This window comes from Artibeus jamaicensis, unplaced genomic scaffold (genome assembly GCF_021234435.1).
Source record: "Artibeus jamaicensis isolate MK-2021 breed Jamaican fruit bat unplaced genomic scaffold, CSHL_Jam_final scaffold_916, whole genome shotgun sequence".
Classification (NCBI taxonomy): Eukaryota; Metazoa; Chordata; class Mammalia; order Chiroptera; family Phyllostomidae; genus Artibeus; species Artibeus jamaicensis.
In genome coordinates this window covers 47,234,372-47,259,463 of record NW_026522059.1, presented here as the reverse complement: position 1 = coordinate 47,259,463, position 25,092 = coordinate 47,234,372, and the positions used below count along the sequence as shown (strand labels likewise).

Sequence of the window (25,092 nt, the reverse complement as noted above, 5' to 3'; positions counted from 1 at the left end):
AACAATTCCACTGCTGGAAACAGACCATAAGAATCTTGAAACAACAATTCAAAATAACTTATGCACCTCTATGTTCATAGTTTATAATAGCCAAGTGTTAGAAACATCCCAAGTGCCCATCAGTAGATGAGTGGGTTAAAAAACTGTGGTCCACTGGAATGCTACGCAGCAGAAAGGAAGAAGGAAGTTCTACCTTCTGCAGCAGGGTGGATGGAACTGACAACTATTACGCTAAGTGAAATAAGCCAAATACTTTCTGGTGAAAGACAAATACTGTATGACCTCTCTTAAAACTGGAATCTAATGAATAAAATAATGAGAAACACAGAACCAGAGACATAGAAACATGGAACAGACCATATCTGTCGGAGGAGAGAAGGGAAAAGGAAGATGGTGGGAGGAGGGGAAAAGGATTAGTTAAAGAACATGTATGAATGACTTACAAACACGGACAAAAGAGAAGATTGACTGTGGGAAAGAAGGGTGGGATGGATGGAGGGGGGAAAGGGAAACAAATTGGGGCAATTATAGTAGACTCAACAATAAAAAACAAAGTAGGAAAAAAGGCCCTAAAACTATAAAACTCATAGGAGAAAAGCATCATGGTATTAAATTTAGCAATGATTTCTTGACTATGACACCAAAAGCACAGGTGTAAAAAAGAAAAATAGACAAATGGGACTACATCAAAGTGGAAAACTTCTACACATCAAAAGAAACAATCAACAGGGTTAAAAGGAACCCATGGAATGAGAAAAGATATCTGCAAACTGATGTATCTAATAAGGCTCTGGTGGCAAACACAAGGCCTGAGGGCCGAACCTTGTTTCTACATGGCGGCAGTGCCAAGCTCTCCCTGAACTGTTAAGGGGTAGTTCCATTTACACAGTCCTAAAGTTACATTTGGCCCTTTGAAGGCAACCGCAACGCTGATGTGGCCCCCAGTGAACATGAGTTTGACACCCCTGTAATAAGGGCTTAATATCCAGAATATAAAGAGTTTTCATAGAGCAGTGGTTATCATGTTCGCCTCACAGAATGTACAAAGAAGTCCACAATTCAACGACAACAAAAAAGACCCCAAATTATACAATTAGAAAATGGGTGAATGATTTGAACAGACATTTCTCCAAAGATATACAAGTGGCTAAGCATATGAAAAGATGCTTAACAGCACTAATCATCAGAGAAATGTAAATTATAATTAAAATGAGATACCATCTCAAATTCATTAAAATGGCTACTATAAAAAATTTTTTAAATAACAAGTTTTGGCAAGGATGTGGAAAATCTGGAACCCTTATGCACTGTAGATGGGAATGTAAAATGGCATGGCCACTATGGAAAACAGTATGGAGAAAGATCCTTAGAAAATTAAAAATAGAGCCCTGGCTCATGTGGCTTAGTGGACTGAGTACCAGACTGAGAACCAAAAGGTTGCAGGTTCAATTCCCAGTCGGGGCACATGCCTGGGTTGCAGGCCAGGTCCCCAGTTGGGGGCATGCATGAAGCATCCACACATCAATGTTTCTCTCCCTCTCTTTCCCCCTCCCTTCCCCTCTCTCTAAACATAAATAAAATCTTTTTTTAAATAAAAAATAGAAGAATTATCATATTGTGAGATACAGAAAATATATACTGATCTCTGTCCCTGGTTCCTGGCACAGAACTCCAAAAACTCTTGTGATTTTCTGGGTGATAGGAGTGTCTTTTGTTTTATCGAGGCAACTTTGGGTGGGCTCCTGGATGAGGGCCGGTCACCAGAAAGACCAAGCCATGGTTAGAAGCTTGGGATTTTCAGCTCCATTCCTCAGTTTCCAGAGAGGGGAAAGGGGATAGAAATGGAGGTTATAATTGATCATGCCTATGTAAGGAAGCCTCAAAAAAATCCCAATAGTACCGAGTTCAGGAAGCTTACAGGTGAACACACCTACACCAGAAGGGTGATGTACCCATCTCCATGGGACCAGAAGCTCCTGTGGTTGCAACAATCCCAGACCTGGCCCCGTGTATCTCTTCCTCTGGCTGTTTACCTCTATCCTTTATCATAACCTTTAGTAAACTGGTAAATGTGTTTCCCTGAGTTCTGTGAGCCACTCTAGCAAATAATTAAACCTGAGAAAGGAGTTGAGGGAACTTCCAGTTTGTAGCCAAACTGGACAGAAGTTGTAGGTGACCTAGGGACCTGCTACTTTCCATTGGCATCTCCCGGTAGATTGTGTCAGAACTGGGTTAAGTTGTAAGACATCATCCAGCTGGTGTCAGAGAATTGCTTCATGTGGGAAGAACCTCCAAACAGCTGGTGACAAGAGTGTCACAAGTGTTCTGTGTAATGGTACACACAGATGAAAGAAGGACAGGAAAGAGAGACATGTTTTTGATGCCTATGCTTTTGGTATCACAGTCCTTCCCTACACGAGAGGGAAAAACTAGAGTTTCTCCCTTACACATATGATGCAGCAATCTCATTTTGGGTAGAGGGGATATCCAAAGAAATTCAAAGCAGGATCTTGAAAACATATTTGCACATCTATGTTCACTGTAGCATTATTCACAACAGCCAAGAGGTAGAAGCAACCCAAATTTTCCATCAATGAATGAATGGATAAACGGATAAACAAAATGTGGCATATACATACAATGGAACATTAACTGGCCTTTTAAAAAATGGAAATCCTGTCACATGCTACAATATGAATAAACCTTGAGGAGTGAAATAAACCAGTCACAAAAAGGCAAATGATGTATGATTCCACTTATATGAAGTTTCTAAAGTAGTCAAAATAGTAACAGAAGATATTTAGAATGGGGGTTGCCAGGGACTTGGGAGAAGATAAATGGGGAGCTGGTGTACGATCTCACTTATATGCGGAATCTAAAAAAGCTGAACTCATGGAAACACAGGATAGAATGGTAGTTGCCAGAGGCTGGGGTGTGGGGAAATGGGAGGTGTTAGTCAAGGATACAAACTTCCAGCTATAAAATAAATTAAGTTCTGAGGATCTAATGTATAGCATGGTGACTATAGTTGACAACACTGTATTATGTATTTGAGAGTTGCTAAGAGAATAGATCATAAACCACACACAAAGGTAATTATGGAGATGATGGATGTGTGAAAACCTTTGTGTGATAATCATTTTGCAATATATACATGTATCAAATCTTCACACTGTATACTTTAAACTTACACAATGTTATATTTCAATTACATCTCAGTATAGTTTGGGGAAAAATATTGTGTAGTCCATTATCATGAACCAGAATAAAGTGCTGGTGGACATATACAATAAAAAAGAAGAGAAAGGAAAGGTAAAGGGAAAAAAAGGAAAGGGGAAGGGAAGAAGGAGAGAAAAAAAGACAGTTGGTGTTCACTGGGCATAGAGATGCAATTTTGCAGGATAAAAAGGTTTTATAAATCTTTTGCTCAATGTTTAGTATATTTAACTCTATTGAACCATACACTTAAATTAAAAATGGTTAAGTTGATAAATTTACATTATATGTTTTTACCACAATTAAAAAATTTTTTTTAAGAAATCAAACTATCTATATAAAAAACATAATATATTCATTTTATTTTCTAGGAGATTCAATAATATAACATTTAATGCCTTTTATGCAGTTTCATGCTCTCAGAAAAGTATAACTGCAAGCTGAGTGGACTTATCTCATGTTTTTTTATCTCTTCACAGGAGCAAATAGTACTGATGATTCTCACTTTTTAAAAAACCTCACCTGCTGACTTCTCTCAATAATTTTACTTGTTCTCCTACCTCTCTGCTACTTCCCTTTCAGCCAGCTTGGGTTGTTTTCCATCACCTGTTCCTTAATGTTGTATCTTCTACAATCTGTCTTTAGTCCTCTTTGTTCTCTCACCTGCCCTGTATAGCTCATGGCTCCAGTAATTATGTCAGGGCAAATGACTTACAAATCATCACCAGTTCTGACTTCTTTCCCAAACTTGAGTAAAATATTTCCCCAAACCTACATATATATGGAGGTCTGTCCAGAAAAAGTCAAAACATTGTTAATATAACAAGAATGATTTGCACAACATTGATATAACCCACTAGCCAAAAAGAGTGGACTGGAACTCACATGCGTGAACAATGGTGTTCACTATACTTCACTATACTAGTCAATGGGGGCAACAGACATCATTGAATGAGCATGTGTAGTGTGAGGCTATTCCATTCAAAATGACTGAGCAAGCAGAGCAACAAATCTGCATCAAATCTTGTGTTAAGTTTGAATATTCTTCCACAGAAACTATTCGCATGATTCAGAAAGCCACAGCTCTGGGCAACTGGTGATTGCCAACTTTATCATAACAACACACCCACTCATGTATCACACCTTGCACAGGGTTTTGAGGGAAAACATCAAATTACCCAGGTGACTCAGACCCCCTACCACTCAGATTTAGCACAATGCAACTTCTGGCTTTTCCCAATATTAAAACTACCTTTGAAAGGGAAGAGTTTTCAGACCATCGATGAAATTCAGTAAAATATGACAGGGCAGCTGATGGTGATTGGGAGAACAGTGTGAGGTCCCAAGGTGTCTGCTTTGAAGGGGACAGAGGTGTCATTGCCCTATGTACAATGTTTCTTGGATCTTGTATCCTCTTCAGTAAATGCTTCTATTTTTTCTTATTACGTGGCTGAATACTTTCTGGACAGACCTTGTATATGTATGCATAGCTATCACACAGGTAACTATATAGAATTAGTTTCCAAGTCTGGTGCATTCTATCTCTGTAAAATCTCTCAAATCTGTACCTTCCTCTACCTTTCAAGCAGATAAGATCATTACCTAATTCCTTCATTCATCAAACATTTATTCAGATATAACTACCTAATACTGTACTAGGAACTAGAAATACAAAAATTCATAGCATAACCTCTGCTCTGAAAAAGGGCACTTTAATTTACATGTCCTAAGTTATCACAGTTGCTAGTATCAACACAAACCGCTGCAGAGGAAGAGATTATACATCTGCTTGCTCTGGCCAAAAAAATTTGAGTGCATCTGATATGAGCCATTTCCAAACAGAGGTTTATCCTAATTTAAATATATTTGATAGACAAATTCCCTGGTATGATACTTAAGGGCCTAAAAATGTAGCCCCTACTTACTTTTTCAATTTCATCAACCAAACCATACCCACTAAGCTAGTGATCCCAAATTTATTCCACAGCTGTTAAGTGCTATTCAAGGAAAAACAGAGGGTTTTGGTCAAATGAGATTGGAAAATGCTCTTTGAAACAAAGTTAAATAGACCACTTTACTATAGGGCTTCTTAAAATCTTTAATATGTTAATGTGCTTTGCAAAATCCTTAGAGGAGAATTTATTACACAGTCTTTCCCAACCTCCCTGTTCTAATCACATCAGACCCCTCAAAACTGTTGGTATTCGCAGTCAACTTAGTTCCTACCACTGTTTCTTTGTTCACACTCTGTCTTCCACTCCAAGTCCACACATCCAAGACACGCCCACCTTTCAAATGCCCTCATTCTAAAAAGTTTTCTAGTTTTTCAACTTACAAAGCAGTCTCTATCCTTTTTGAGTTTTACTAGTCTCACTCAAATTCAGCCTCCATATTGCTTCTAGTAATCTTTTTAAATGCAAACCCATTATGGGTTGGCCAAAAAGTTCATTTGGTTCTTTCCATGAGATGGCTCTAGTAGCACTTAGTTCTCTTTAACTTCATTTGAAACAATTTTGTTAGATTGCATTATGACAGCTGTCACAGCAGCTTGCATTAAAAAAAATCAACTTACTGAAATTAATGAATTTTTGTGAAGCCATTTTAATATTGAAGATGGAGGAAAATAAGCAACATTTTCAATATATTACACTTTATTATTTCAAGAGAAGTAAAAACACAACTGCAACGCATCTTGCTGGATGATGCTCCATGGTCAGAGAGACCAGTTGAAGGTGACAGCAATCAAACAGAGACATTAATTAAGAACACTTGATGTTATACCATGCAGGAGATAGCCAACATACTCAAAATATCCAAATCAATAAAGTTGTCAGTGAAAATGAAAAATGTGTCATTCACAGAAAAAAGTAAACAAACTTTTTCGCCAACCCAATAATTTAGATACTTTTCCTTTGTGCTTCCATAATACTCTAGCACAGCAGTTCTCAACCAGGGTTGATTTTGTGCCCCAGGTGACATATGACAATGTTTACAGACTTGTTTTTGTCATATTTTAGAAGAGACAGTTCTTTGTTGCGGGGAGCTGTCCAGTGCATTGTACTGTTTACGACCATCCAAGGCCTCTGCTCACTAGATGTCAGTAGCACCACCACTTCCCAAGTCCTGCCCACTGTGACAATAAAAAATGTCTCCAGACTGGCAAATGTTCCCTGGGAAGGAAATCACCACTGATATACAGCATGCTTGTAAAGTAAATTAATAAATTAATGAATTACTTTTTATTATAATATTGAAAGTAAAAAAGTCTATCAAAGGACTAAGAAAGAAAGAATAATTTACCTTTTCTGCTAATTCTTCTGCTGTTATCTTTGGGTCATATGGAATAGGATCACCTAAATAGGTACGTAACTTCACTGGAAAACCTCCATACATTGGAGCAAATGGATAGCGGAATTTTTCATAAAGCCACCTAAATAACCCTGTTTTAAAGTAAACAAAATCATTTAATTGGTTACATATTTTGAGCATGTAACTACAAACTCTCAAATCAATCATGTAAAGTTTAGAGGAAGGTGGCAAACAATATCACCTCTTGGTAATTTTTTTTAAAGTTGAGCTTTTCCTCAGTTGTAATAAATGTGCATAAAGTTAATAGAAGAAACTGGAGAGTAATGAGGGAGCTTATGGGTACTCTCTACTTTCTGTTCAATTTTTCTGTAAACCTAATAATTCTCAAAAAAAGGCCTATTGATTTTTTTAAAAATTACCTTTTAAAAGTATGAGAATTTTAAAGGCAAACAAAGTACTATTACTGCAAAACAAAGGGTAAAGCCTGAAACCAAAAACTAGAAACTAAAAAGTCTAGAGACTCAAAAATATGTAATTTAGCCCTGGCTGGGCGGCTCAGTTAATTAGAAGTTGGTTGGAACATCATCCCATACACCACAAGGTTGCAGGTTTGAGTCCTGATCAGGGCACATTGGTTGCGGGTTCAGTTCCCAGCTGGGGCATGAACAGGAGGCAATCAATCAATCTTTCTCTCATGTGGATGTTTCTTTCTTTCTCTCTCTCCATCCCCTTTCCCTTCTCTCTAAAATTAATAAATGTAACCTCAGGTGAGGATTTAAAGAAACCCATTTTTAAAAAAACTAAGCATGATTTTTTAAAAACATATGTGATTTACATGAATAAAAGAAGAAAAAGTGGAAGCATAAAATAAGCTCACAAGCATGAGACCAAAATGCATCAATAAACTAAGTAAAAACTAAAATATTATTGTAAATTAGGACAACCATGACAAAGCAAAGAATTACTAAAACTAATGATAATGTATATATAATTTAGCAAGATTAAAAGTAGTAATAATGCAAAATAAATGGATACTTTAAGACTAAGTTAAAAAAATAAATCCAAAAAATGCAAGCAACATAGAATACATAATCATTAATTACACTGAAAATTTAAATCACTGTTTACATATGGAAACCCCGTAAGACCCAGAGTAAAACTAAAAAAAAAGTCACTAAGCACTAATTTTTGATATTCAACTACCAAAGTTAAAAAAAAAATTAAAGCAGTATAAAAGAATTTTGAGATCACTTTGCAATCAAAGAAGCAAAATTAGGAATAATTTCTGGTATGCAACTTAAATTCTGAAGAATGATCTGTGAGAAATTAAAATAAATAATAACTTTTGTTAAAGAACAAAGGTTAAATGTCTCATCGATCTGCCCTTCCACTTTAAATTTGCAAAGAAAAAAGAAAAAAAGACCTATAAAACATAAAGGAATGTCAACAATAAAGCAATGTTGGGCAAAAAAGAAATGAGAAATTTAAAGTTCTTCAGGAAGGGATTTGTATGAGGATACAAACACTAACAATATAATGCTAGGGATATAACACACAGTCAACCAAATGTCATGTATAAAGCTTACAGTAAAAAAAATAAAAGTACAAAAATTTCAAAAGAGAAAGAAAACAGAGACATTGCACAGGAACAGCACTCCTAAAACTAGATTTGGAGCTTTTTTTGTTACTGCTCAATTAAAGTCAGCAAAAAGAAGCAAGTGTATCATGGTTCAAAATATTTTAAAACAAACAAATAAGAAAGTAACAAATCAAGAAATAAAACCAAGGCAAATTATATTCCTTAGGTTATTCACCTTAATTCAGTATCATATTGTCATCCATTGTTAAAGCTGCAACTTCTTCAGGGGTGAGTTAGGAAGATGTTCTAAGTTATATGTAAATCTGTCCTAACCTTCAACAACATGTTTTAATGCAAGTAAATTACATAATTTACTCTGAAATTTTAAAAAGTCCATGAAAAACAAGCTTCAGTATGTGTAAGAGACAAAATTCCAACATTTAAGGACTGCCATCACTTAGAACCAGTTATTTAGCTTTTAAATAGGAAAACATCTACATTTTGAATCCTTCATGAGTTCAAAAACCCAAATATTTAAAATATTATATTATGAAAACTTTAAAAAGAAACCAAAAAATAAAATAAAATATTGTATTATACATTTTACAGCATAATAGAAAAACCATATGAACCAGAACTTACTTGTTCCTCCAAGTGATCTAAATCCTTCTCGAATATTTTGTGTAAACATAGGAATAATGGGCTGAAGAGAAAATTTGAATTAAAAAGTGAATATATTAATCCATTCAATGTCTCTATTGAGTCATTAATATAAACTTTTGAGGGGTTATTTAAGATTATGAAAATAAAGTACTTATAAAATAAAGGTACACTTTTATCACTAGGTTGCTTAGAGTAAACTTGGTCATTTGTAGAAATAATTTAATAAAATAAAATAAATGTTGAAAATTAAATTGGTTTTAGTGGGTTACTGAATGCTATGCTCACTGAAGAAGAAGTTAGAAGACAAAGAGTCTCACTACTGGGAATTTATATAAATGACAAGTTTTGGCAACATGCTGTCACAAAATTAGTAAAACATCATTTTTTTGTGAGCTTATTAAATCTAAAAGTGTTCAACATCAATGAAAAGGATAAGACTCACCACACAAAAAGGAAAACCATATATAAAAGAATTCTTCACATCATTAATTTTAGAGGATTTCTTCTTACAAGTTTATGGTTCTCATTTTTCTATGAATGTCAACAATAAGTAAAACTTGATAAATGAAGCCCGTAAGTAAATATCATACAACAATGGGTAAAGGAGCAAAGGGTCATGTGAGGAGGTTATGCCACAGTAAAACCGAAGTAGATGAAAAACTGAACACTTTAAAACATACACAAAAAATACCAAGTGAAATGGTTTTAGAACAGAAAAAACTGGGGAAGGCAGCAAGTGTCATTTGACTTATAATCTGTATTTGCTTAATACAGAAATACTTGACTTGGTGAGCAAGGTTTGAGATATGTAAATATGCTGACATTTAAAAAGCCATTCCTATTCAGCTTTGAAAAAGAGTAAAATATGGTGGACTGAAGGAAAGAGACTATAGGTATAGCTTTTTTCATAAAACTCATTATCTCACATATAACTGATCTTCTATTTATTGTATCTTTCCCCTCCCCGAGAAGGACTCTGGGTAGCACATTGTTTGTTCACTGCTGTATCCCAACATCTAGAACACACGTGACAAACACAAGGCCTGCAGGCCAAAGCCAGCCCAGCACCCTGTTTCTACCTGGAACAGAGTGAGTGCTAAAAGGAAGTGTGATGGATGAACTAAGGAAGGAATAAATAAAAAGAACAGAGAGATAATGCTTTCAATGTATTAGTCCATTCTCTGAACATAAAAGGTCAGATACAGGCAGCAGTAATCTTAACACCAGTTAGGAAAAAGAGAGGTCATGTAAAGAAAAGAAGTCAGTATGTGTGTAACAGGGTGCAGCCAAGAGGGGGGGGCCCAAGTAGGGATTTGTAATGGGGTCCAGAACTCAAGTTGTCCAGGAAATATTAGAAAAATATATATAGGACGTCCTCACTCCCACCAGTCTGAGCTGGGGGCTAGGACACATGTAGCAGAGCCATCCAGAGCTGTTTTGCATAGCAACAGCTTTGCAGTTAACCTCTGGCATGGTCATTTAACATATCTATAACCTTTAACTGGTTTCAAAGATATGTTAAATAGCTGTGGTTGTGCTCTAAGCCAGGGGGATGGAAGTGACTTCCACCCAAGATGTAACAGGGAGGAAACTCCCCCAGGTTACAGTGCCTGTGTGAGAGCTTGGGGATAACTGGCTCCATGCCTTGGGGCCACAACTGCCCAGACTTATGATGGCAGCCCAGTAAAGCTGGAAGAATATAGGAATGCTAGCAGGTGTAATTGACTGTGGAAGGAATTGGAAATGGGGCTGCAGAGAAAGACTGGCGCTAGGATTTAAACCCCAGGCATGCCAGCCATGCCAAGAGAGAACCACGCAGCTTTGGCAGAGTAGGGACCCCACAACTTCGGCAAGAGTGAGGACCATGTGGCTTTGGGGTGCTCCCTTTTGCCACGTGGCTTAGGAAGCAGGAGAGACTTTGCCTGGAAGAAAGGGGGTGAAAGGACTCTTGCTGGTGAGCCATGAGAAGGTGCCACAGGACTCTGGATTAACTGGAGATCATGGCAGAGACACAGCTGATGGTGCCAGGTGCCCGAATCATGGACTTCTACTTCTTTTCCTGAGATACAGTACGCCGAGACTAGAGCAGAGGGAGAAGGAAGGACTGTGTGCAGCTGTGGGTATCCTAAAGGACTTTAATACTTTAATGAAGACATTAAGTCACTACTCTAAGTCTGTATAGCTTTAAATAAATATTTCCTTTCCTTTTCACAATTCTCTGACATTGAGAGATGTCTTTCCTCTGGTGGTGGGCATAGCGGACCTAGTGGGGGCTTTTTTTTTTTAGTAATAGTGTATTGTACAGCCCCCTTAGCGCTGTTCTGTAATGTGTAGAAGGAGAACTCTTTCGCACTGTTAGTGGGAATGCAGACTGGTTCAGCCACTATGGAAAGAAGTATGGAGATACATAAAAAAATTAAAAATGGATCTGCCTTTTGACCCAGCTATCCCACTTCTGGGAATATATCTGAAGGAACCCAAAAGACTAATTCGAAAGTACATAAAGCCCTATGTTCATTGCAGCATTATTTACAATCACCAAGATATGAAAGCAGCCCAAGTGTCCATCAATAGATGAGTGGATAAAACAACTACAGGGCATTTACACAACAGAATACTAGTGAACTGTAGGAAAAAAGAAAATTTTATCCTTTACAACAGTGTGGATGGACCCAGAGAACATGATGCTAAGTGAGATAAGCCAGTCAGAGAAAGACAAATACCATATGACTTCACTCGTATGTGGAATCTAATGAACGAACTGCACTGACAAGGAAAATGGGGACAGACTCATAGATGGAGAGCAGGATGACTGCTAAGGGTGGTGGGAGATAAGGGGATGGAGAGAATAAGCAAAAAGGAAAAAGGACTCATGGACATGGACAACAGTGTGGTGGTTGCTAGGCGGAGAGGACTATAAGGGGACAAAATGGAAAAAAATGTAATGAAGATTAAATTAAAGAAAAAAAGTCAAATGAAGGATTTAAAATTCAATGGAGTTACTTCACAAAGCAAGTGGACAAGACAGAGTACACTGATGCTGTTGTAAAATATTCAGATTTTGATCTACGAAACCATCACTAGTTTTATAAAATAAAATGATAGCTGAAATCTTAATGTCTTAAGTAGTTATGATGTTAGAATTAAGAATTTAAAATGCCCAAGGAACAGCAACCTTTCAGCTCATACATACGCCATTTTGCCTTCTCTAACCAGTTCTGCTGGATTTATGTCTCCTGACTGACATGAACCCCAAAGTTCGTATTGAAGTGTGCACTATTTAAACACTCTTCAGGTAACATATCATCCTTTAAATAGCTAACTTTTCAGAAGCTGGACATTTCTAGAACCTACTAAACAGGAGAAAGCTTACTCTAGCAGGCTCAGTATTCCAGAGTACATTTTGGGGACATTTTTCCTAAATTTGCATTCAAGCTACAGCCTTAAAACTACAAATGTTACCTTGTTACAACTTGATGTTGTAGTACAATTATTCATTCCTTTCCTTGTGCATACTTTGTCTACAAGGTAGTTGCATAAGTAACCTAGCACTGCATTCTGTTTACATGTATACATGTGTCTCCTTATGTATGCATTTGCACACATGTACAAAAGAGAATGTGTATTTTGTTAAAATTGTTCTTGGAGAATCAGTCTCATAGCCTTGGAGTCTTAACTTTGCCATTAAAAAAAGTGGGAACCACTGGACAAGTTACTTACCATGTCTAAGTCTCAGTTTCATTATGTTAAAATGGGACTACTAATTATCATATCTCAAAGGTTTCTTTAACAGGTTGAAATAATACATATAAAATTTTTATTGGAACAAATACTATTTTCTTTTACATCTGTTATTTATTTTCCAACTAAACAGGCTAATATTATTCCAACTTATTTAAAGATGAAGTTACCTCAAAATTCTTATTCAAGTCATAATTCTGAGGAATTCACAAAGAGTGATTTTATACTATATCCAAAAGCTGTAACTTTCAGATGAATCTTAAATATTTTCCAAACAATATTTTGTGAGCTTGCATTGATGATCTAGGCTTTTTTGCTTTAATTTTGGTCACCAAGTCACAATTTAAATGTAGTTAATACTGTAACAATAGTCTTAAATTTTTGGCCAATGTTTATGATAATTCTGTGAGGCCTGTGGAGGAGTTTTCCAGTCAGGATACTTACGACGTTGACAACTATGCCCATATATAACTGAAAGACTTCCCTCACGTATGGGGAAGGCCCCTCTAATCTCAAGGTCAGCAGACTCACTGTGAAATGCAGTCAGTGATGGCAACAGCACTGGTTGCCTGCAGTCCTGAACTGCGTGCTCTGCTTCTGCCTTGCTGTGTGACCCGATCCCTCCATCCCTTCATCTCTCTGTGCCTGTGTTTCCTCATCTGCAACATTGGAATAATTACATGTCACCTACTTACTATACAGGAGTACCAACATAAAGCCTTTAAAGGTACTACAAAAGGTTGGGGTGGTACAAGACTTAACAAACTTACAGTGCTCCTTTGTTTATCAGCAATGTTAAAGATTTTGGTTTATAAACTTGTAAAAGGCTGCTTCTTAAATTTTCTTGAGTTTCATACAAAAACTTTAAATTATATATATTATCTTAATTATCTAGAAACGCTTTCAAGGGTTGGGGAAGGATTTTCTTTCTCTATATAATTTCTTTCTTTCAGGCCTTCTTCCAGGTAATGTTCTTTAAAACTGTTAACAATGAGAAATTAGAATCCCATGATCCATTTATATAATTCCAAACCTATTTGACATTTTTATCTTAAACTTTATTAGAATTCTTTCAATATTTAAATGTGAAAATTGAACTATTTTTGAATAGAGCTTAGCTTCTGTCATTGCTCAATTATATATTATACATCCTTCATTTTTATACAACTGTGTATATATCCTTCTGTACTCTATATTATTTATATAGCCTAAGGTTTTGTTTTCTACATCAGTGCTTATGAATTTCTGGTAAATTGTTGGGAGCCACCCTACCTTATTTCAGGAGCTGAAACCCACCATGGCTAAGGCTGAGTGAGCGACCTTCGGACCATAACCCACAAAGGAGACAAAGCTTATCTCCCTGGCAGGAGCACCGCTTCTGCTCCTTTTTCCATAACTGGCCCCCAATGCTTGATCAGTTAGCCAATGACGGGTAAGATTCCCCAAGCAGGGAACAACCTAAGACAGGCATGATCACGTGGTGACCCCAGGGAAGGACTTGGGGGGCTATAGCAAAAGGGGGTGATGGACCCTTGCCCCTCGGTTTTGACAAAGCCTGAGTCTTCATTCCGTCTGCAAGAAGTCTCCTAATCTCCCGGCTGCTTTACTTCTCCTACCTCACTTAAGTCTGAAACAATGACAGAGGGCAATGCAGCCCTGTGCTGGAACGAGCGCATTCCCCCAGGTGATCAGGCCTGAGAAAGAATACATAGACCCCTGTGAAACTTGCTTTGCTAAGAATGCTCTCAACTAAATGATAAGGGTCCAAGCAGAAAACGAGTTTGTTTCCCAAAGTTTTATAGCACTTTAGCTAACAGACCCTGACTCAAAACAGGCCTCAGAGTTCTCTGTACGCTATCTATTGTTTGATCCTTACTGCCTGATAATAATTAACGAACTTTACCTGTATTCCTGTGGTAATTAAACCCAATAAAGCCTGTCCAGACAAGGGTGGATGCACTCTCCCCTTGAGAGAGTGGCCAGGCCACTCTGAGGTGCTCCCGCCTCGAGGGAGTAGCCGTGCCGTCCATTGTCCTCCACAGGACTCAGTAGTCCAGTAATCCATGTGAATGTATCTTATCTCATCCATAATGCTGCGGACACTGTAGTCAGTGTCCGAGTCAGAAAATAAAATGTGCTATAAATTAATTTTCTATATCACTGATATTGTTAACATAAAATTGAATTCAAAGCCTCCTTTCTAGAAACTGTACTTGAACAGTAAAAAAAAAGTTTTAAAAAAGGCTCCTTTCTAGTATTATTTAACATTGTATTAAAAAATCAATTTAAGTTAACAAATACAAATAGCCTACTGAGTGTCAGTCATTATACTAGGGACTTAGAATATAAAAAGATAGCCTGTCCTCAGACAGTTTATAATCTACTACAGGACAGTAGTATTTAAGTTTTTATGTTGTGTTTTTTATGTTGTATTTAATATTTAATATTTAATATTAAACACTTGGGCAAGTCCATTAACTCTTATACTAGGACCACACTATTAAAGTACTATACAGTAATAACTTACTTCTAGGAGTTGCATATACATGTGTACAGGAGAGAATAGAGCTCAATGCATTTGAATTTACTGCAACTCTGCAATTAAAAAATGTAGAGAAAACTTTCACTCTTCTTCAAATATTGACCTTGGGCTAGAATAACTTATCCATTATGTTTTACTTTTTGAATCAACAATCTGTATTTGCAAGATGAACGGGCAAGCTGAGGGTGCAGACTGATCTCCCTGCATGGCAGCAGTGGGCATGAAAGCCTGAAACGTGAATGCACTGGCAGCTCTCTCTGACTGACTGGCCTAGAAAAAGGACACACCTTGTCCAGGGTACTGTGATTTCTTTTTCTAACAGACAATCTAAAATTAAAACAAACAGAAAACAAAGAAGAAACATTCCATAAGTAATAAATGTTTCATAGGATAAAGTGCAACATGGAGACCAAAAAGCTGAGAAATACTTTCCAAAGCAAAGGAAAAGAATAAAATGGCATTCACATTTTTCAATCTACTAAGTAGAATAATTACAGTGAATCCCAGAGGATCATTTAATTTTACTGACAAATTCATTTGTAGTCTTTTAAAAATATCTAAATTACACCAATATCTATTTCTCAGTTTTATTCATACTGTTAGATAATTTTATGACATTTTTATCACATTTCCTGACACAAATGATGAGTCACATATTATTTGAGTCTTACTGTTATATAAATTGGTCACAGAAAAAAGAAATGCAATGAAACCAACCAATAACCATCACTGAAATATGCCAACTCAATCATACAAAAGGATTAAAATCCATAGAAGTGGACTGCTTATTACTTATGAAAACAATGATATCTAAAGGAGTACAAAGAATTTTACAAATCTGATTAAAACACTGTATTTAAAAATGTAAGATAAAATTTTGCTGGATATTTGCCATCCACAGGAACATTTCTCTATAGTTAACTCTCTTTTTAAGAGTTGTCTACACTAATTTTTAAAGTACTTCAATGACACTATATAAATTCTTACATATTTTGGCTCACTATTTAAGCATTTATTATAAATTCAACCTAGCTTTACTTTAGTAATTAGCTTTATACAACTCACCACTTTTGCATCAATTGCAACCTGAGCGAAGCCTTTACGATTACCCCATATGATGTTGTAGGTTTCATCACTAAGTAGGGCTTCCCGAACTCCACCTGGTGAAATAGCTAACAAGTGACCACTCTTCAGAATTTCAACACATTTTTCTCTTGGTCCATGTAGAGCACAAAATACATCAAGCAATAAACTAAACCCTGTAAGAAATATTAGCATGAATATATATCTTAAGTACTTCTTGTCCAGTTCTTCAAGAGCAAACATCTCCACAACCTACAAAATTTACCATGGATACTTAAATCAGTATATTCCTTTTTACTTTTTAAAAAGCAACAAGAACTCTCAAGTTAACATAAAATTAATATTGCTAGTAAAGTTATAGCTATGTCCTATTCATCACTGACTACTGATCACCTTCTTAGTGATCACCTACTACTCTGACCAATTTACATATTCAATTCTTAATTAAAACTCACAAAAACCTTGAAAAACAGGGATTCTTATCCTAATTTTACAGATGAGGAAAAGTTGGCTCAGAGAGTAAGTAGATTTCTCAAAGTCACACACCAAGCAAATGGCAAGGCAGAGATTCTGTTCCAGATGTCAGCTAATTCAAAGTTCCTCCCACTGCGTCTCATGGCTAAACACTGTGTACAGTATTTATTAGAGCAACCAGAAATGATAGCTCATTAGTAATTACAAATCCAGCAACTGTGTACAAATACTGTGTACAGTATTTATTAGAGCAACCAGAAATGATAGCTCATTAGTAATTACAAATCCAATCTTCCATTAACCCTTTAAGAAAGAAAACCACTTAAGAGAGTGTGAATCTGACTATGCTTAGCCCTACCAAAATTGGCAAGCCATAATCAAATCTACTGAAATTAAATGTTAGATGGTAATTCCAAAATTACATTTTTATGTCAATAATAATGGCAAAATCATTCAGAGTTTCCAATAAAGTGAATGTTTAACTGAGGAATAGTTAGTTCCAGGTGTTAATATTATACAAGTTTTCAAATTACAACTATTTATGGATAGAAAAACACAATCCTGTCAAGCAGTTAAGTATTTTAAGCAAATCCGAAACCGGAACTTTAGCAGACTGCCGGTAGTATACACTGTTCCTCAAGACCGCGAAAGGGAAATGGGTAGTGAGAACGGTGCAGCCTGACCCACCTTCTCTTAAGTTTAAGGACCGGAAGCAAGATTATAAATATTACTAAAATTGAAATAATTTTCCCCTATATTACATTAAAAGCCCACTGATTTAACAAGATGCATTTCCATAATAAATGAATGAACAGGGAAGGTTTTTGAATTATAAGACCATAAATGGGAAAAAATTTATAAAAGTGAAAAGCTAAATAAAAATATTCATAATCTATTATGTATAAAAAGAAAAAAAGGAAGCACCCTAATATTCCATAAGATAAAACCAGGTAAGTAAATATTTTAGTCCTGCATTAAAACCATTCTTTGTTTTTAAAATAATTTTTAAATATTCTTCATAAAACATGGTAAAATGGTAATGCTAACATTAATTTTTTAAAGAGAAGAAAATAGCTTGTATAATATGTGCATATGTGAATTACAAATGAAATAAATCAAAGGGCTAACTGGTTATGTTAGTGTGGCAAGATTATAATGATGTTCTTTTATTCTCTGGTTTTAAGATTTTATTATATAGTGATCATTATTATTACTTTCTAAAGAACAACCTTTTATAGCCTATTTAGTTTATATACAAAGTACAAATGACTTTTGAGTGACATAAGGACACCCAAAACATTAACCATGTCTATAAAAGGCACTGAGTATATTGTTGTTTAATTCACTGCTTGGTGTTCGTCTGTCTGTGTGGTTTATTATTCCAGAGAACATACTATAAGCTTTTTGGCTTGTTTCTGGTGATTCAGTGACAAAAGAAAATAAGATTAAATCTCAATGAGTTTATGTTATAATGATTTTTTATTAAAAAAACTATTGTGTTTGAAACCATTTGGCTAATTAATCTTTTAAAAAAGGTACAAAGTCTTTATGAACAGATTAAAAAGAATGTGGTCCTCAATCGTAAGAGTTATAAGTGTACCAGGAAAGTAAAGAAGAATGATAAAAAGCCCTGGCTGGTGTAGCTCAGTGGATTGAGCACCAGCCTGCAAACCAACAGGTCACTAGTTCGATTCCCAGTTAGGACACATGCCTGGGTTGCAGGCTAGGTCCCCAGTAGGGGGTCTGCAAGAAGCAATCACACATTGAAGTATGATAAAACAATATAACAGACTCTCTACCAAAATACAAATTATTTGGCAAAAGCTATAACTTATTTTTTTAAAGTGAAAATCCATTATTTAACTTTGGAAAATAATGATTAAATACCTGTTAATAAAGAAAGAGGTTAGATAACCTTTGGCCATAATGTTTTTACATTTAGATACAGTATCTAAACAGGATAATTATATGCTCCTAAATTGGAGTTCCAAGTGTGTTAGCTAAAAGGCAAAAAGATTTTCCAACTGATACTAGAGAGCTCAAAAATACAGATTATCACAGACTTTGATTGTATTAATATTCTATCTCCAGTGAAAGTTTACCTGGAATTTTAAAGACAAAGTGATCAGCTACTACTCGGCAGGTTCTGCCTTTTTGGATAAAAATTTTAGCCATGAAGTAGTAAAAATCTATGGGAATAGCTCCATGATAAAAAATTATAAGTGCTGGTCCTTCTGGTATTTTTTCCATTCCATGAACTTCATAACCTGTTAGGAAGACAAAATACAAATACTTAAAATATATTTATGAATTATTTAAACTAAAGGATGGTTACCAACTCAGAAACTCAGTCTTTTCTTACAAAAGGACGTGAGACTTCTGTTTTCCCTCCCCTCCTTTCTTGAACAAACCGGTCCTATAGGCGTCAGGGGAGCAGGGGGAAGCAAGCCCCTGTGTGTAGGGGGCAACCTAGAGTGAGTGCTGGAGCCAAGGCAGGGTGAGGACAGCACCGAGTGTACATTCCCTGGGCACCTGAGACACAAACAAGGGCCCACACTCACTGGCATTCCTCCACAGGCCTCAGTGGGTGCTCTCAAAAATGGTTAGGGCAAGGCAGGCGAGAGACCTAGGAGAGCCCCTGGTTACAGACTCCAAAATCCTACTCACTTCCTCACACTTTTCTTGGAAAAGCAAAACCTGACACTGGGAAAGGTGCAGGAACCCTGCCACCCCTTCTAAAGAAAGGGTATATACAAAAGGCATCTGATGCTGGAAGGGGCGGATCTTCATTTCCCTCCTCCTCTCTCCTGCCTCACCCCACCATCCTAGTTTCAGGCAAAAATTCACTATGTCTAGCGGAGAGTAGAAGCCAAGCATCTGCCACTGGAAGGTATAGAGTAGGCCCCGAGACCTGAAACGGCATAAAGCAGAGAAGTGCTACCACTGGAACGAGGGGCAGGAAACTTGCTACCAACCTCAAACCCCTACCTACAAAAGACAAGGTTTACTTGCCACAGAAGAGTGGAAGGAACACTGAGAAAGCATCACACTGGATGCCCAGGCACACAGGACCTGTGAAAGATCTTGGCTACAACAGCAATATTAAGGAGTGCCCCCACCACACCCATCCCCTCCACGCGCCTCACGTGGAGTTATAAACAAAGGCAGCCTTTTCCTGGGGAAGAAGCAGGAGCATGAAGAGAGAGCCCTTCTGTGTGGCAGAGGCATAGAGGATTGAGGGGCAGCAGGAGCATTGAGAAAAACCCTCTGGTGCTCTAGGCTGCACCCATGCACAAGATAGCAGCAGCAGGAGTTTCAGTCTGTGCTGAGCTGAAGGAAACTATACCTACAAAAACCCAACCCCAGTTCAACCACTGAGTGGACATAACCCCCAACCCCACTCACTAATGGCCTGGCAGAAAAAAGGATAATTTTCAGTGATAAATATTTACCATTACCTCATTCACAACTGTTATTCGTTTATCTATGTATCTATTTTTACAAACAATGCCCAAAATTCATTTTTAAAATTGTGGAACATGGCCCTGGCCAGTGTGGCTCAGTTGATTGGAACATTGTCCCAAACACCAAAAGGTTGCAGTTTCAATCCCCAGTCAGGGCACAACCCAGTCAGGTCGTGGGTTCAATCCCCAGTTAGGATATATGCCAACCAATCAATGTTTCTCTCTCACACTGATGCCCTTCCCTCTTTGTATCTCTGTCTCTTGTCTCTGTCTCTCTCTCCATCCCTTCCTCTCTCTCTAAAATCAATAAATGTATCCTCAGGAGGAAAAGCAAAAAAACTGTGGTACATAGAAAATAGTAAGAAAATATCCATTGTCAGGAGATTGTTTAATCAAGAGAACCAAGCCCAAATGTTTAAATTATCAGACAGTAACCTAAACTGATTACGGTTAATTTGTTAAAGGGTTCAGTGGAAAAAGAGGATGTATAACTGGATTTGAAATTTCAGCGTATAGAAGGAAAATATATAAAAACAATGAGTCAAATAAAAAGGCTTACATACTTAAATGAGATCAAAAGATTAGATGTAATATATCAATGGTAATTTTCTGATTTTAATGGTTTCATTGATATTAAATAGGTATCTTTAGTTACAGAAAATATACACTAAAAGTGTTAAAGAGGGCAGTGTAGGCACTTACAGTCAAATAATTAAAGAAAATAAGTTTTTTGTACAATACTTGTGATACTAATTTTTTTAAAGTCTATGGATAAAAAATTATCTTTTATGGAAAAAATCATGTAAGATTAGAGAATTATAGAAGTTATAAGGTAAAGAGACCTTTCAGGTTCCAAACTAACAAACAACTATCAGAAATTAAGACTATTTTTGGTTTTTAATCAAGGTTATCCAAGGAGTCCAACATCTCTGAAGCATCAAGCACACTTTACTGAATCTGCTAGCTTCTACAAAACAATACGGACCTTCCTGTGTAAGCTTGATATACAGTAGCTGCAAAGGAGTACACCATTCTACTCATTGCAAGCAGGTTGTGAAAGGTGTAAGGAAATGAGAAGATATAGGGGAGTGGGTGACAAAAGCCAGGGTAGGAGACATCAAATAAATTAAAACTTCCCTATGAGATAACACAACTAGAGTAAAATTTAAGAGTCATAAAATAATTCATTGATAAAAGTAGAAAAACTTTTAAGAGTGACCCAATGCAAATAAAACACAGTTAAAATAATATATACATGTGGATAACAATAATGCTGTAAATTTTTATGTTTATTTCATTCACAAATTATTCTTTATAAATTTCCCCCATTTTATTCTTTAAAAACAACAATAAGGTTATTGAATCTAACTACTACATGTTGGTGGGGGGGACTGTGGTCAAAGATTTGAACTGGATGTCAAGAAAACATCTCTCTAGTAATACAGGTAAAATTAGTGGCCCATGACATTCTTTTCTCTTCTTGCTACACTGTAAACCCTATTCCAAGTTACTAAAAACGGGAACAAGGGTTTCAGCAAGGGGAGCAAATGACAGAATGAAAAGGATGGTAGGTAGGAGGAGGGGAATTAGGCTTCCTTATAACTTAACCTCAGTTTAAGGGTGGCTCCCTGGCAGTTCCTTTTTTTCTCCTCCGCCAGCTGAAGAGATTAATATGCCTACTGTCCTCCAGCCTGCTACCAAACACCAACACAGTTTTAATAGCAATCCTGTGCTGTTGGTGGACTGTGGGGAATAGCAAAGATTTAGGGGAGCTCCACCTATTTTTCAGAGCAAAATACTCTTGAAAATTTTGTCACAGGAGTTGGGAACAGAAATTCCAAGGAGCAGGTGCACTGTGATCATGGCTCTAATCATAAAACTGCTTTTCCTTCCTGTCTCACCAGTCAGGCACAGCCTCAGATGGTCCTGGCAAAATAACAAACACAAAACAAACAAAAAAACCAAACAAACACTGAACAACCGATGAGTCAATATGAAAATCAAAAGAGAAATAAAAAGAAATACTTTGAGACAAATGACAATGAAAATGCAACATACTAAAACTTAACAGCATGCAGAAAAAGCAATTCTTACTAAGAAGGAAGTTCATAGCAATAAATGCCTACCTCAAAAAAAAGGAAAAATGTCAAAAAAACAACCTAACTTTATACCTCAAGGAACTATAGACTGATTATTAATAAGGAGATAGAACCTGTAATTAAAACCTCCCAACAAATAAAAGTCCAGGACCAGATGGCTTCACTGATGAATTCTACCAAACATTCAAAGAATTAATACCAATTCTCTCTAAACATTTCCAAGAAAGAAGAGGAGGAAACACTTCAAAACTTGTTTTATGAGGCAAACTTTACCCTGATACCAAAATCTTGGGGTGAAAGAACACAAGAAAAGAAAATTACAAGCCAATATCCTGAGCAACATAAATGAAAAAAAATCCTCAACAAAATGTTAGCAATCCAAATTCAACAATAAACACCATGATCAAGTGGGATTTATTCCAGATAAGCAAGGTTCAACATTCACAGATCAATCAACATGTTAAATTACATCACCAAAATGAAGAATAAGGTCATATGATCATCTCTAGAGATGCTGGAAAAGATTTGACAAACTGTAACAACCATTTATGACAAAAACTCTCAACAAAGTGGGGATGGAGGGAATGTACCTCAACATAATGAAGACCATACATGACAAGCCCACAGCGAACGTACTCAATGGTGAAACACTGAAAGCTCCTCCTCTAAGATCAGAAACAAAATGAGAATGCCCATCACTTTTATTCAATATAATTTTGGAAGTCCTAGCCAGAGCAATAAAAGGAAAGGAAAAGAAATTAAAAATGTCAACATTATAAAGAAAGGAGTAAAACTGTCACAATTTGCAGATTACATGAATATTATATATAGAAAACTCTAAAGACTTCACCAAAAAAAAACTGTTAAACTAATAAATTCAGTAAAGCTGAAGGCTACAAAATCAATATATTATACAAATATCTTTTGTATTTTTTACATTAGTAACAAGCTATCAGAAAAAAAAAGTTAAGGAAAAATCCCACTTAGAGTTGCATCAAAAAGAATAAAATACCTAGGAATAAATTTAACCAAGGCGATGAAAAACGTACACAGTGAAAACTATGACAATGATAAAAGAAACTAAAGATGACACAAATAAAAGAAAAAAACATTCTAAGTTCATGGGTGGGAATACTTAATATTTAAATGCCCATACTATCCAAAGTAACCTAGAGATGCAATGCAATTCAATTGCATTTTTCACATAAATAAAACAAACAATCCTAAAATTTGTATAAAACCACAAAAGACCCGGAATAGGCAACACAATCCTGACAAACAACAAAGCTTGAAAGCATCATGCTCCCTGATTAAAAAAAAATATTACAAAGCTATAGTAACCAAACAGTATGACACTGATATTTTTTTAAACAGATCAATGGAAGAAAACAGAGAACCCAGAAATAAGCTCACATTTTATGGTCAATTAATTTACAACAATGGATCCAAAAGTATACAAGCCTCTTCAATAAATGGTATTAGGAAAACTAGACAGACACATGCAAAAGAAGGAAAGTGGACTATTAGCCTACACCATATGCAAAAATTGACTAAAAATGGATAAAAGACTTGAATGTAAGACCAGAAATCATAAAACTCCTAGAAGAATATATAGGCAGTAAGCTTCTTGACATAAGTCTTGGCAATGATTTTTTGGATCTGACTCCAAAAGCAAAAGCAACAAAAGTAAAAATAATACAAAAACTAAAAAGCTTCTGCACAGCAAAGAAAATCAACAAAATGAGAAGACAAGCTACTGAATGGGAGAAGATATTTCCAAACCATATATCTGATAAAGGGTTAATATCCAAAATATATTTTAAAAGCCATACAACTCAACAGGAAAAAAATCTGATTAAAAATTGAGCAGAGGACCCGAACAGACATTTTTCCAAAAACATCCAAATGGCCAACTGATATATGAAAAGATGTTCAACATCGCCCTGGCTGGATGGTTCATGTAGTCAGAGAATCATCCCATACACCGAAAAGGTTACAAGTTTGATTCCTGGTCAGAGCACAACCCTAGGTTTCAAGTTCCCGATTGAGGCATATATGGGAGGCAGCTTTCTCTTTCTCTGTCTGTCTGTCTGTCTGTCTGTCTCTCAATAAACATATCCTCAGGTGAGGATTAAAAAAAAATGTCCAACCTCACTAAACATCACTAAACTAATCAAACCAAAATGAGATATCACTTCACACCTGTCAGAATGGCTATTATAAAAAAGACAAGGAATAAGTGTTGGTGAGGATGTGGAGAAAAGGGAAACCTTGTGCACTGTTAGTGGGAATGTAAATTGGTGCAGCCACTATAAAAAACAGTACAGAGGTTCCTCAACAAATTAAAAATTGAACTACCAGCCCTGGCTGGTGTAGCTCAGTGGATTGAGCACGGGCCTGTGAAGCAAAGGCTCACTGGTTCGATTCCCAGTCAGGGCACATGCCTGGGTTGCAGGCCAGGTCCCCAGTAGGGGACACATGAAAGGCAACCACACATTGATGTTTCTCTCTCACTCTTTCTCCTTCCCTTCCCCCTCTCTAAAAATAAATAAATAAAATATTTTTAAAAAAATTGAACTACCACATGGCCCAGCAATTCCACTTTTAGGCATTTATTCAAAGAAAACAAAAACACTAATTCCAAAAAATACACACACACCCATGCTCACTGCTAAATTATTTACAATGGCCAAAATATGGAAAAAACTTAAGCATCCACAGATGAATGAATGAAGAATATATGATATATATATATACACATACACAATGGGATATTATTCAGCCATAAAAAATTAAATCTTGCCATTTGCAAACACATGGATAGACCAATAGGTATTATGCTAGGTGAAATAATTCAGACAGAGAAAGGCAAACACCATATGATCTCACTTATATCTGGAATTTAAAAAACAAAAAATGAAC

General features: G+C 36.3%; 1 protein-coding gene across 4 annotated transcripts in view; it reads right to left on the bottom strand.

Moving 5' to 3' along the window:
• TMEM68 (transmembrane protein 68) overlaps positions 1–25,092 on the bottom strand; it is a 46,683-nt gene that overhangs the window by 7,257 nt on the left and 14,334 nt on the right. For 3 of the 4 annotated variants that reach the window (XM_037148315.2, XM_037148332.2, XM_037148323.2), the window contains 4 exons: positions 18,710–18,874; positions 16,116–16,309; positions 8,747–8,807; positions 6,517–6,656 (listed from right to left, as the gene is read on the bottom strand). In XM_037148315.2, the coding sequence (XP_037004210.2) occupies positions 6,517–6,656; positions 8,747–8,807; positions 16,116–16,309; positions 18,710–18,874 (560 nt within the window). Of the gene's footprint in view, positions 1–6,516; positions 6,657–8,746; positions 8,808–13,039; positions 13,168–16,115; positions 16,310–18,709; positions 18,875–25,092 lie in introns of all 4 variants that reach the window. The other variant, XR_008390764.1, reaches the window with a different exon arrangement.